At 36.3% G+C, this 13,888-nt stretch overlaps 1 protein-coding gene across 1 annotated transcript in view; it reads right to left on the reverse strand.

Moving 5' to 3' along the window:
- Nucleotides 1–3,947: 3,947 nt before the first annotated feature.
- The window catches only part of LOC129429681 (adhesion G protein-coupled receptor F5), a 30,909-nt gene continuing 20,968 nt past the window's right edge, over nucleotides 3,948–13,888 (reverse strand). The window contains exons 10-19 of the mRNA XM_073856235.1: nucleotides 12,417–12,481; nucleotides 12,173–12,309; nucleotides 10,959–11,156; nucleotides 8,886–9,092; nucleotides 7,645–7,788; nucleotides 7,342–7,532; nucleotides 7,090–7,260; nucleotides 5,341–6,675; nucleotides 5,035–5,076; nucleotides 3,948–4,046 (exon numbers count right to left, since the gene is read on the reverse strand). Of these exons, the coding sequence (XP_073712336.1) occupies nucleotides 3,963–4,046; nucleotides 5,035–5,076; nucleotides 5,341–6,675; nucleotides 7,090–7,260; nucleotides 7,342–7,532; nucleotides 7,645–7,788; nucleotides 8,886–9,092; nucleotides 10,959–11,156; nucleotides 12,173–12,309; nucleotides 12,417–12,481 (2,574 nt within the window). The 3' untranslated portion in view covers nucleotides 3,948–3,962. The remainder of the gene's footprint in view (nucleotides 4,047–5,034; nucleotides 5,077–5,340; nucleotides 6,676–7,089; nucleotides 7,261–7,341; nucleotides 7,533–7,644; nucleotides 7,789–8,885; nucleotides 9,093–10,958; nucleotides 11,157–12,172; nucleotides 12,310–12,416; nucleotides 12,482–13,888) is intronic.

The following is a 13,888-nucleotide window of genomic DNA, read 5'->3' on the forward strand; positions in this document are numbered from 1 at the left end:
AAATAATTGCAGAGGTATGACTTCATGAATCATTTGCAAATTTACCTCGTAAATCATGTCAATTCATCACGCGTGAAGACGTTAAACTCCGTGACATCGCAAATTACTGAAAAGTAATTGCTGGCTTTTAGAAACCACTACAAAATATGATAAAAATAAACTCTTTTACTGCAGTAATATTTTAACTAATACACTTTTAAAGTAGATTTGAAAGGAATACTGTTGTGTTCTGCTACTTGAACTGGGGGCTCGAGCCCGACCTAAGGTTCGACCTGCCTTCGAAAACAGCAAGTCAAGTTCGTTTACCGTTAATTATTAAGACTAAATGGGCAGGTAAATTCGTTAAAAAAAGGAAAGTAATCCGCCAAAATATGGTTTTACATGTCTATTAAAATAAAGCCATTATTAATTTTCCTAACGCATAGTTCTTTGATCTATACCTCCGTTTAAAACGTTATAAATTTGGCAAAGGAGGATGTTCAGCAATTTGAACAGCAACTCCGCAACCAACTATGGTTTCGGTTTATGGTGGTGAGAAATTTGAGTGAGAGGCTTTGTCCTATTTAATTTATTATTTATATTTCATTATAAATACAATGAATACAATGTTAAAATAATATTTTTATTGGCACGAACACAATTTTTGTATAACATTTAAAATTATCTGTCTCTTTTCGTTAGAGACATTTGAATGTGAGATTCTGGAAACGTGACGTTAAGTTTTGCAGACCCGTCAGGTCGGGAAATAAAGCGGGTGAACACAAAGTGTATGAATGTATGAATAGAACCTTGTCAGAGCTGGACAAAAAACAGTCCAGCGGAGACCTCCTTAAACCTTAGGTGTGTATGTGTGTGTCCCGGATAAATATTAATAAAAAAAGGAATAGTTCAAAAGTCGGACTGTAAGAGCATTTCATGAGAGCACAAATGCCTGTAATATTACCACTATAGTACTTGATCTGTTTAAAATGATTTCATTGATATATTATGCCTATAAAGGAGTTAAATAAAAAAATGTCTAATCCAGTAATTAATTTTTTTATCTGAGCACACAATCAGAAAACCCGTGGTGGTTAATTTTTTCATTTTTATGTTTTTAATTTGAAAAAAAAAAAAACGATTGAACGAATGATACACAGACCCATTACCATGTTTTTAGCAAATTTTAATGCTGTCTTTCGTCTTTTAAATAGGAAATAAAGACAATGTTTCTTGACAAAAGATCAGATAGCCTATACTAGGCTAATTCAAAATAAGACGTAAGTGTGCCAACAACAGTTGGCCCGCCATCTACTGGCTAAAAAAAAATATTGGCCCGCGGCCAAAGTTACTTGCCGACCCCTGCTCTAGGGAAACACACCCCAGCTTAGTGAAAGAGTCATTTATCATCTTTTGCGTTCACTGACCTTTTTCTGCAACGACTTCAGCAATGTTTTTAAGTAAAGCTCTCATGGCTAGCTGCATGGCCGCTGCTAGCACTAGCCTCGGTAGAATCAGTCAAATCTTCTGTTAAGCCTCGGGAATGGTCTGGTATGTTCTGTTTTAACGGCTTGGACATGATAAGCTAACTATGAAACAACTAAATAATGTATTTAAGAAAGATGAGTGGTGGAAAATAATGAAAACAGTAACGTAGACGGTGAGAGGTGAAAAACATGACTGATCACTCTGTCGCCATTACTGGAAGCTAAAAGGTTTGTTTTTTAACAAATTCTTAATCTAATTTACTTTATTCGTAATAATAAGGGAAACACGGCTAACACGTCACTACGGCAAGCATAAGGTTTCTTCAACTCCACCCTTGATTGCAAGCGGCAAACCTCGCCAATCGTCTGCAGCGCCGCATGAACTTGAACACACATAAAATCTGCAGGACGGTAGCTCACCAGTAGCAGGGTTGGAGACCCCTGGCCTACTGCTTTGTTAAATTTGGCAACCTGGTTCATTTGTTAAAAAAGCACAACCAATATTAAATGCTTTAAATCAAACAGCTACTTGAAAATTAATCACTGTTTTATTAAACTAAAAACATGATTCTAGGTGGATTGATTAACATTTAAAAACAGCTTTACCCTAAAATCATGGGTAAACTATGGCTACCAAAACTATTTGTGGTTTTATGTGTAAACCATAGTTGTAGTAAAAATACACTAGTCTGTTTAGGTTGATCTGGACCCAGCGCTTTAACCTTAAGATTCAGATTTGAGGATGTTGATTGGCTTCATTTTATGTCATATGTGTTTATTTCTTGAATCAGCAAAATTAGCTAAACATCCTGTGGGCAATATCTCAACAGCCCCACAGCTGAACTTAAGATGTGCAGACAGGCAGAGGGGACACATGGGGATAGCAAATATTTTTCACATTTTTTATCATGCCACGTCATTCAAACATCTATTCAAAATATATTCTTTTAGAGCAGGGTTTTGTTGGTCAATTTTAGCATCCAAACTAAAACTCTAAAAAAGTTTAACACAAAAAAACAAGAACAATATAAATCACACTGACATACATTTAGTATATATTGAACTATATTGTGACACACTACTGTGACAATATGCTTCACTATAAGCACCATATTGAATTTAAGGTGTGTGTATTAACTATAAACATACTGTTAACAACAACAACATATATTGTACATTTTTTAAAAATGTATTCCATTTTAGAAATCCATCCATCTATTCCTTTTTTAAGTGTCTTCTGGAGGTTCATTCCATATAGGCAGAGTTTGGGGGCGGGGCAGACCAGAGGCAATTTCATATTTTCTTATTTTGCTTGTCTGAACATTTTACTGGGTAGACTGAGTAACTTAAGGCTACAATATTTCACATTTATTTAAAAACCAGGAAATCTCTCGTTAATGTCAAAGTATTGCAGTCCCATTGTCTGCCAGTAGGCGCCCCAGCAAGCACAAATCCCAGCATCTTGTATAGGATATGTAACAGTAATTTTACTTCTTGAGACTGTTGCCCGGAGTTAATACTGTAGTTAATCATTCATTCATGAAGGTATCGGATCCACTGGAAGCCTCAGATGTAGAACTAGATCATTTCTGTAAATAGTTGATTTTGTGTTAGTCAAAGTACTGCTGTATTGTTTTATACATTTATTAATTTTGAAGACATCAATAGTAAGAATAGGCTACATGTAAGAAGAGACATTATTGCCAATGTATGGCAACCCATACTTGAAACGTGATTTCTCCATTTAACCCTTTCCAGCCCGACTGCATTTATCCCACAACTGCCCCATATTTCCAAAATTAAGTTATAATATATACACAACCTGTCAACATGTTAGGGTCACTAAGGCTGGCCATACACTTGAAGATTTTAAAGCTAGATTTTGACAGAAAAATCTGTCCTTTACATTTCTTTAAATGTACATGACTTAAGAAAATTGCAATTACAAAAAGCGCAAGTAAACTTGATTGACAGAGTACCTTTTGTAACAAAAGTGTACCTCTACAGTCTGGCCATTAACATCAGTGAGCGCTTGCATCTTTTGTGATAGCTGTGCATGAGTGTTTCAGATGTCTTTAATACGAAAAGATGAATCTCAGTCACTACCGGAAAGGGGTCAAATATACAAAAGATGCTGGAAAAGCAAAGAGTGTGTAGGACTGGAGGATTTTTTTGTCAGTGGACAGTTTAATGGCTCACATCAAACAAGACACTCATGAACAACTCTCACAAAACATAAAACAGTCATTGATCATCCAAGTTGCATGAAGAATCAAGACTATGTGACCCTTTTGAACTGGATTAATTTGTAAATTAAGTTATTATTTTGATATACGTTTGTGAATATCTATTTTTAAATAGTATACACTGTATATACTTACTTCTCCATGGCATTATTATGGGAAATGACCGCTGTAATTTAGATATATCAGAGTCAAGTTATAGTCTACTCAAAATGACGAATTTAGCATAATTAAGAATCAAATTATTCACACATTATTCAAATAGAGATGTTTTCTTTATATAATGTAATTTACCGGAGTATTTCTTGAACAGCTTTGCTGGCAGTGACTCTTGAACCTGAAACCGAAAATGACACCAAGACTTAAGACTTGTTTGCTTTAAAGGTCACGTTCTTCTTGATCTCATTTTACAAACTTTATTTAGTGTGTAATGTTGCTATAATAGCATAAATAATACCTGCAAAATGATAAAGCCATGCGATATATTTTCTTTAAAAGAATTCCCCTTTAAAAGCCTACAGCAAAAGGCCGGTTTGGACTACAGGTCTCTACTTCCCGGTTGAATAACGTCAACTCATTACATATTTCTAAAGGAGGGACTTCATAAAACAAGGAAGACATCAGCCCATTTTTAGGACAGTGAAAACAGTGGTATACAGATAAGTAAAGTGTGTGAAAAAAAAAAACAAGTTTTTTACACATGAAACATGAACACATGTTATATTGCACACTGTAAACACAATCAAAGCTTCAAAAACACAGAAAGAATGGGACCTTTAATACTTTTTATTTGCCTTCTATTACTAAAAAACATTCATAGAAACATTTTCAAATATTTCATTACTTGAAAATTTTGATCTGAGGAAAACGCCTTGTTCATTCTGTGTTGATGAAGTGTAAAGGTTGTCGCAAAATATTACTTCACTTTACTATAGTAAATAATGTGTCTACTATACTTTTTCATGTGAGAATGTTTAACTCCACAATCCCACCTTTTAGTTCTCAGATCTTAATTTTGATTATCTTTCATTTGTATGTTTTCTGTATTGTTCATTATTTATGTTTCCATCTATTGTATTTAATGTTTTATATATGTTTGGTTTAAATAATTAATTGCATCTAATCGTTGGATTTGATATGAAATGTTGAAAAGGATCATATGTTTTACATAATACTTGTTATTAATGATGGATTGTTAAAAAATTTAATGTTTTGATTATAGTAGCATTGACAGAAAATAGGCTTTATAGTTTCTGTTTAAAAAAAGTATTGGTTTTGCAACAGGTTTTTGTCAAAGTAGATAAAGTAACAGAATAAACTCATACCTTTCGGTCTAAAAGCGTCCCAAACACCAAAACAAAGAAACCCTTTAAAAGAAACGTTACACATAAATTAAGATAAAACAACATTACACTTGTATTGCTATAGCTGCAATATTTTTCAGTCAAACAGTGTTCATTAGTTTTTTTACTAGACTCCATGTTAAACATGCTATGTAAGGTATAATGTACTATACTGTTAAATAAATATTGTATCACACTAAAGGAGTTTTAATGACATTAGTACTTATTACACAGTTATATGAATAACTAAACAGACATAAAACACTGATCGATGTTAAAAATACATACCTGCAGTGAATTGAGGATTGCAAACACCACATGAATGCCAAAGTTAGATGACACCATGGTTCCAATGCCAAATCCCCATGTTAGACCAAAGATAGGAGTCAGAATGACCAGACATCGTCGAATGACCACAAGAGTATGTCTCTCATTTGATTGAGCACCAACTTCTCTCGGTAATTTCTTAGGCACAACCACAATATAAACCAGGAGGTTAAAGGCAACAATGGTCAGAGCTGGAATCACAAAAGCCAGCAGGGCCTTAGATTCAAACCAGTTCAGCCAACATGCATCTCTCGTCCAAATATATTTACCAGCTCCAGCTGTGGATGCGACGGTAATAACTGCTATGAGAAAAGGTGCACAATAACCAACTGTGAAGGCAATGGACATCATTTTAGTCCTGGATATTTGAGATGAAGCCATGGTAGTGTGGTTTAAGAGCAAAAGTGCTGAAATGAACATCCAGAAGAAAAGAGCCAGGTAAAAAAAGTGAATGAAGAAAACCACTGCACTGCAGGGATTCACTGGTGTAGGTTGTCCTGGATTTGCAGTTGCAGCTCCGATGATAAACCAGATGTCTGTGATCAACAGTGACACAGCGACGTTGACTATTGAAGTGTGACGCATGTATGACGTGTCATTTCCTGTGACTGACTTCCATACGATCGCCTCAATAATGAGACATAAAACCAAGCTGGCCATTGAAATAGCTACACCAATGTATGTTATATAGTCTAAGGCTGGGTTATCAATTGGAGCTGGTGACATCAGGATTGAAAAAGAGGTTGTGTGGTTGCATTCACATGTAACCATGTCCATCCCTGAAGGCTTGACTTTACATCCGGTGGGATCCCAGTGATCGAGATCAAAGTTCCAAAAGACACACTGAGGATTTTTCAATAATGTATTTGTAATGTCAAAAGTAAATGAAATATTGTTAATATTTTCATGAACCTTTATTATTACCACATCTCCATTGATGCTGTTTTCTGATGTCTTGTTGTCATTATTAGAAGTATTTCGAGTTGGTAAAACATTGTCAAGTTTTGTGAAGATAATAATGGTTATGAGGGTCGGTTCAACATTTGGTATCATAATCTGAGTAGTTGAGTTTGGTAGTAGAGATGTTGCAGTAAATGAGTTTTCCATTGTTGTTCTAGTTAACTGAATGGAGGATTGACTAATAACAAAACTGTCACTGGAAAGACAATCACTTATAGTTTCAATAGCTTGCAGAAGTTTGGTACTTTTATTTCCTGTTGTGTTACCATTGTTCAATTTTCCCCATGTGTTTTTAGATTCATCTGATACAATGATGTCCACTGTTTTAAGAAAATCCTACAAAAAATAAAAGAAAATTATGACTAGTATATATGGGTATTTTTTTAAATATATTTTTTATCAAAATCTAAAAATGTATGTTAATGAGTTTAAAATGAGCAAATAATGCTTTGGTTTCAGTTTTTTATAAATTGGGTAAAGCCATTTAGTGGATAATCGTGGTATTGCAGATTAACATGAAATTAATCAGGAACACGTTTTTTTTTATGCAAATGTTTTCTATTAATTGACAAGATAACTCATCAATGGTGGAGAAAGTAAAAAAAAGTTAATGTCATGCATTTTGAACATCAATGTACATCAAGAGAGTCATCATGAGAGAATATATGAGGCATAATGACTGATCATGGCACAAACAAGCATAATTCAATGTAATACGGAATAAACTTGCATAAAAACCTGAATACATACCTCCATCACAGGTTGACTGATGGTAATAGTGTGAGAGATACTAGCAATTTTGTAGAGTATGTCAACAATTGTTTGGACCGTGTCAGCAGATTGTGTTATCTCAATATGATTTTGCTCTGTAGCATTACTGAGGTCTGCCATAAACACTGGAATCTCCTCCACAAATAAAACCTTTATTACATTAATAAGTAAACATTAGAAACATTAATATAAGAAATATGTTTGTGAATCAATATAGTTAAAATAGATTACCTCAGCTTTCCTTTCAAGATCTTTGATAGCTTGAACAACACAATCTCTCTGTATAGGTATCCAGTCATATTTGAGATCTGATATTGGTTTACATTCGTAAGTTATGAGGCCTTCCAGGTCTTTCTCACACAGGCCCGTAACAATGTCCCCTATTTTTCCAACTCCAAGTGTGTCATTTGTACAGTTATACTCTGGAATTTGAAAATATTAACAGATATATTAGAAAGTTTGGAAAAAATCATTAATTTCATTTATTTCAACTAACAGATGCAAAATAAGAAACTCTATAGATTTAACACTCACCTCTAACTGTCTGAACTTGGATTCTGCTCCCACTATATTGAGATGTTTGTAATCCTGTCATTTTCTTTAGTTGACATGTGAAGATTGCATTTCCACCACAATCTGTGCTTAAAATTTTATGTTGTAATGTGATGCATCTAGATCCTATAACAGTACAGAGTAGATCACAATAAGACTTTACTCCCAACACTGGTGGTCATGTACAATTACACTTTCATTGTTCATGTCTACATTGCTGTGTTCACACCGCAACGTTTTAGAAAGAATAACTGCAGTGATAAATTTAATGTTGTTTAAAACATGATTCGCACTTGAAACGGTGGTGATTGACAAAGGTGAAACACTGCTACTTGGGTGGAGTGATTTGCTCACAACACCTGAGAAGCCCTGTGGTGAGGAGCAGAGAGTTTGCTCAGAGTTGGAGTAATCATTATGCCCAAGTAGCAGTGCTTCGCTTTCTGAGAATATAGTTCCCAGTTTGTATTGTTGTTAAAAGATGGCTGTATCTCCTATGACCTTGTTATTTGTACACGCTGTGTTTTCTAATTGCTTTTTAAAACAATTTGTTATATTTGCGCAAAGTCTGTATGGACATAGATAATAATGAGCTCAGCAAGTTTGTTGAAATGCTTATGTTTTCCTGAATTCTTGTCATTACAGATGTTTTTAACTATTCTGTGTATAGACGGTTTCAGCAGTAACAACCTAAACAAGTGGCTGTAGTGGTCCACACGTAACTTCCGGTAAACTCTTAGTAACTTTCTATAACAGGGACTATTTTCGGTTACTGCATAATATCATTGCACTTCCTGCAGCCATGGTACAGCAGCAAAGTATAGTTCCTAGCCATATCTGCTAAATGGTCTACATCCAATGGATTGTGCTAAGCTATGCTAAAAGTGGCAGCGCCAGACCCGAAAATTGGCTGAATGGATTCCAAAACGGTAAAAATCAAATGTTTAGCTCTAGGGGAGCTGAAGTATATTTTCAAAAAAGTGGAGTATCCCTTTAAGCAGAGACAATGAATGGGTTTCATTGAACTTGCTGTCAAGGCCGATTTTCAAATTTGCTTAGAGAAGTCTAGGATCAGCTCTGCCAATGAGACATAAAAATTTCAGCATTTACTAATAGACATTCTATTGGCGTACTGCATTTCGGTGTGGACTCCTAAAAACAATGCATTAAAAAAAAAGTTTTGCACGGGAGTTATACATTCAGTTACTTTTATAAGAATATACAACCTGAAATTTTCACTTCATCACCAGGAGGAGTCCAGGCCCACTCAATTGGGTAACCATCTGCACAGCATTCTAATGGAACAGTCTGGTCTTTACACTGAAACTTTATTGCAGTTGGGTCCACTATGATATTAGGCTGTGGTTGAATAGATACTGTTTGCCACTGAATGTAAGGTATTGTGGACCTTTCTATGATACATGAATATCTACCTGCAAGTGAACAAAGATATCAATACATATGTGATATTTTAAAAAGCACGGACAATCACATTTTCTGGTTTTATATAGGCCTACAGTATACAAAAAAAATGTAATTCAGACCAATGCCGTCATACTATAGTGTAGTATAGACTTTTAGGGCCCTATCATACACCCGGCGCAATGCAGCGCAATGCGTGACGCAACTGTCTTTTGATAGTTTCAACCCGGCGCAATGATCATTGTCATGCTTAGCACTGCGTTATTTAAGTAGCAAATGCACTTGTGCCCAATTTTGCACCCATGGGCGTTCTGGTCTGAAAACAAAGTGTGTTCAGGCGCATTGTTGCTATTTTTAAGGCAACTAAAATAGACTACGCCATTGACCATCAAAAACTGCTCTAAAGTCAATAGCACCATATTTTTTTGTTATTTAATGAGCGTGTTTGTAATACAGGACAACAATGCTCGTTTGCTTATCCCACACATGGATGCGCAGCAAAACAAAACACTTTTTATAATATGAAAAATTAAAGGATTAAAATGAAAATGATTATTATTGAGTCTTTCTATTATTGAGGACTGATTATAATACGCCAGAAGGTGTAAAGAGCAGCTTCACCTGTAGCCACCATGTTTTGCTTTAAACAAATGCAAATATTGCATTTATTTTGAAATGTTTTTTTTAAAAGCTACCCCACGGATTTATTGTATATGATGACTCTGTACCTGTGGATATGGTGAGATGAGAAACATTTTTAAGTAATCCTTTAAAAAACGTTTAGGTACTCATGTAACCATGGTTCCATGAAATAACGGGAACACGCAGGCAAGAAAGGGTGGGCTTACGCTCTATATAAGTGCTGGTAGAACACTATTTCGCTTACCTTATTCGACTGAAGTGTGAAGCTGAATAAAGCTCACTACAATGGCGTTTATAGCATGGCCAGATATGCAATGCTTATTCCCGTTATTTCAGGGAACCATGGTAATGTGAGTAACCTAAACGTTCCCTTTCAATACGATTCACTTCGCATTGCATCAGTTGCTGACGCTATGGGGGAACATCATCCCATCACGCCGTGCATATACAACAGTTCACTGGTGAGACGGTGAATAGGGCCTGATTATCAGTCTATACACGGCTTCATGCTGAAGCTTCAAGCACCATAATGATACGCAGTGAAGCCTTTGACGCACCGCGATGCATCAAAATAAAAATTTCAATACAAATGAAAACAACACAATTATTTAACATCAATCTTAAACTGGGGGTCTTCTTCCTCCGCATAGTTTTTCAGTTTACAAAGTCCGTCATCTAAATAGGGATTAGACATAGCGCCAGCGCAACTGGCTTTTAAAGGGGATGAGAGATAAGACTCTCATTGGTTGATTGCACGTTATGCCCAAAACACACCCATTACTCATTACAAGAATAGGAACAACCCTTTAGGCCGTGCACTTGGCGCACAACCCATTTTTCCTGTCATTAAAGGCGGAGTCCACGATGTTTGAAAGCCAATGTTGATATTTGAAATCACCCAAACAAACACGCCCCTACCCCAATAGAATCTGGACCTTCTGTTGATAGACCCGTCCCACACATACGCAACCCGGCATTTGATTTGATTTGATTGGCTATACGTGTGTTTTGGTAGTCGGCCCGTCTCCTTTTCCACTGCGTTTTACAAACATCGTGGACTCCGCCTTTAAATTAGAAGAAGTGGATTTGGCTATGGCAATTTAGACCGTGCACTTCAGACCATGCGCTTAAATCGTTAAAATAGCGGCCCTTAGAGTCCTTTCAGCAGAATCTACTCATAGCCGCTTTGTCATACATTATAGGACTTACTGACAAAGATAAATCACATAACTCACCAGTGTCACTTTCACTGGCGTCATTCACAATAAGAGTGCTATTCTCATTTGTAATGGTGTATTTTGCACTGTTTTCTGCAGGATCTTTGTCATTCACTCTCCATTTCATTGTTCCCGCAACAGAATTTGGACGCGTACACCTCAGTTCCACATTTTGGTGAGCATAAAATTTATCTTTGGTTGTCAGGATTTTTTCCTCTATAAAAGTAAAAGAAATACAGCTCATCTCACCATTATTATTTTTACAAGCAGTATACATTCTCATAATAATATTTAATTCATTTATTTTTATTTGAGGCAATATTCAACATTTATGCATTTGGCAGATGCTTATATCCAAAGCAACTTACAGTATGTACTGTACATAACTATTGAGAGTGAGGAGTCACGTGCCGATTTGGGTGGGGTCTGAGCCGGTCGGCCGTGACGGTAGGAGACGGTAGGAGACAGTTTCTAAACACTAGATTGTAACGAGATGTTCAATGTACACAAACGTTTCCAACATGTTTTGATGGAGAATATTTAGGTATTTAGTTGTAATTTGATTTTAGCCCAATGACCAGGTTTTTGTGTTGGGGGCTGCAAAGTGGACAAACCAGTTCTGGGTTGGCTATGGTAGTTATATCTGTGATTGCAAGATGTAAATGATTAAAGATTAAAGCCATTAACAGTGTGGGTAACACTTTACTTGAAGGGGTGTGCCTAAGACTGACATAAAACCTTCATAATTATTTATGACATGACACATGTCACGAATATAAAGGAGGTTTTATGCATGTTTATGACAATTGTAAGTGTCATTTGTTCAATTATTACATTTTTAATACAAAGATGCTATTGTTTGAGATGTCTTTGTTATGCATAATGGTGTCTTCATTTCGGTAACCTAAAAAACTGTATTCCATTGTTCGTATATTTTCCACATGTATCATGTGAGGTACTGGAGCAGTTTTTAACACAGCAGTAAATGCGAGGCATTGTAAAACAGTGTAGAATTGCGAAAAACTACTCTACTACCGAGCTAAGAACACACGTAAACAATCACGTTCTGCCGCCGGATTCCTGCCAACATGGCGGAAAGGGGGAGGGGCTCTGTACCATGACGACAGCTCCTCACTCTCAATAGGTACATGAACATTTGTGCACAGAATTAACTATATAAAATACAAAGCCCCAGAAAATGCAAAGAGATTCATATATGAGAAATTTCATACCACTTTCAGCAAAAGCATCCTGAACTAAAGGGATTCCTGCTTTGAAGAGAGCGTCAGAAACCTGTGTGTTTACCAATGAAACATCCAAATAGCTGTTGTTTGCTGTAATTGTGTAGTCTGCGATAATGCTACCTGACCTTAGGAGCAAAACACAAACCAAAACGAAAAGACACTGGATTAACTCAAGGGATAAAAACAACAATAGCACATTTCGAGTTTATCTGTAGATTCTAAACTTTTATACCTGAAGCGGGTGACTTTTACAGAACCTTGAATGTAACCATGCAAATTCTTGTAACTTTTGTCAATCTGTAAAAAGCAAACATAGCCAATGCACATTGTTTTAGTGTAGTATACACACCCCAAAGTACACAAAAGTAAAATAAAGTGTAGAAAATGGATTCCTGTACTGCTCAGATGAAATGACTGTAAATCAGGGCTGGATTACTGGTGGATCGATACACTTTGGGGCTAATACAGTGGGGGTTTTTTGCTTAGTTTTTTTTTGTCAAGACCTATCCTGCAGGGACAGCGGTCCATTTGTTTGTTTTCTGTATTGATAGCGTAAACCACTACAATGCAATATAATTCAATAATGGGCCGTTAATTGCTGTTATTGATATACCCGAGAGTAAGTCAAGCGCAAGTGAGTACACTGGTTAACTTAAACACAGAAGGCATACACACACGTAAACTAGTACACACAGAAGGCATGCACACATGTAAACTAGTAAGTACTGTAAGTAAAGTTTATTTAGAACATTTAGCACAGCAGCGCTGACCAAAGTGCTGAACAAAGCAGAAATATAAAACAGGCAACACAGAAAAACATCATTAAAGGGATAGTTCGGCCAAAAACGATATCAAACCCATGATCCACTCACCCCCAAGCCGTCCGAGCCGCACACGTCCATCGTTTTTCAGACAAACACATTTTCGGATATTTTAGAAAATATTTTAGATCTTTCTGTTCATTAAAGGGGGGGTTTAATGGTATTTCAAGCATTCTGACTTATTAACACAGTTATAGAGTTGTTTCCTCATGCTAAACGTAGGCAAAGTGTCAAAAATGCAGTTGGGCGTGTTTCAGAGTATTTCTGTGCCGAATGCACTTCGCCAGGGTTTCGGCTAATTTTTTTCGATTACGGTTCTAACTGACGTTTAAGGGGTTTTCGATACGTATCACTTCTTTATATGGGCTTCCGCCGGAAAACTTCCCCCGGAAAACCCCGCCCAGCCGTCAGTCAGCGGGAGACGCTAGAGCTTGCTAACAGCTTATCACGCCACTCAGCTTTGTTTAATTTCAAAAGTCAACAATGGCACAACAAGAAGTGTGTTTTTGGATGTAAGGAGAAGACATCCAGCCTTATGAAAACAATGGATATAGTTTATTATCCGGATTAGCAGCGGAGTTTTGCGTGTGTGTTTGATGCGGTGGAACCGGGTCATGACGAGTTACACGTGGTAAGTAAGACTTCTGTCTTATGTTGGAAATAGGCGCGTGTATATTATATAAATGACACGAACATGTAGTGAATCATACGTTATAAGTGTTGTATAGTGTTGCATGACTCGTACTCGCTCCTCCCGTGTTATAACTCGTCCTTCTTCATTTTTTCGTACGTTATCGGAAAGACTCGGTTAAGCTAATCTTTCTTTTATAAATCTGATTAAACTAAAGACTCTTCAGAGATATAAAGGATGTCATACTACTCT

The sequence above is a fragment of the Misgurnus anguillicaudatus genome, chromosome 18 (genome assembly GCF_027580225.2).
Source record: "Misgurnus anguillicaudatus chromosome 18, ASM2758022v2, whole genome shotgun sequence".
NCBI classification, from domain to species: Eukaryota; Metazoa; Chordata; class Actinopteri; order Cypriniformes; family Cobitidae; genus Misgurnus; species Misgurnus anguillicaudatus.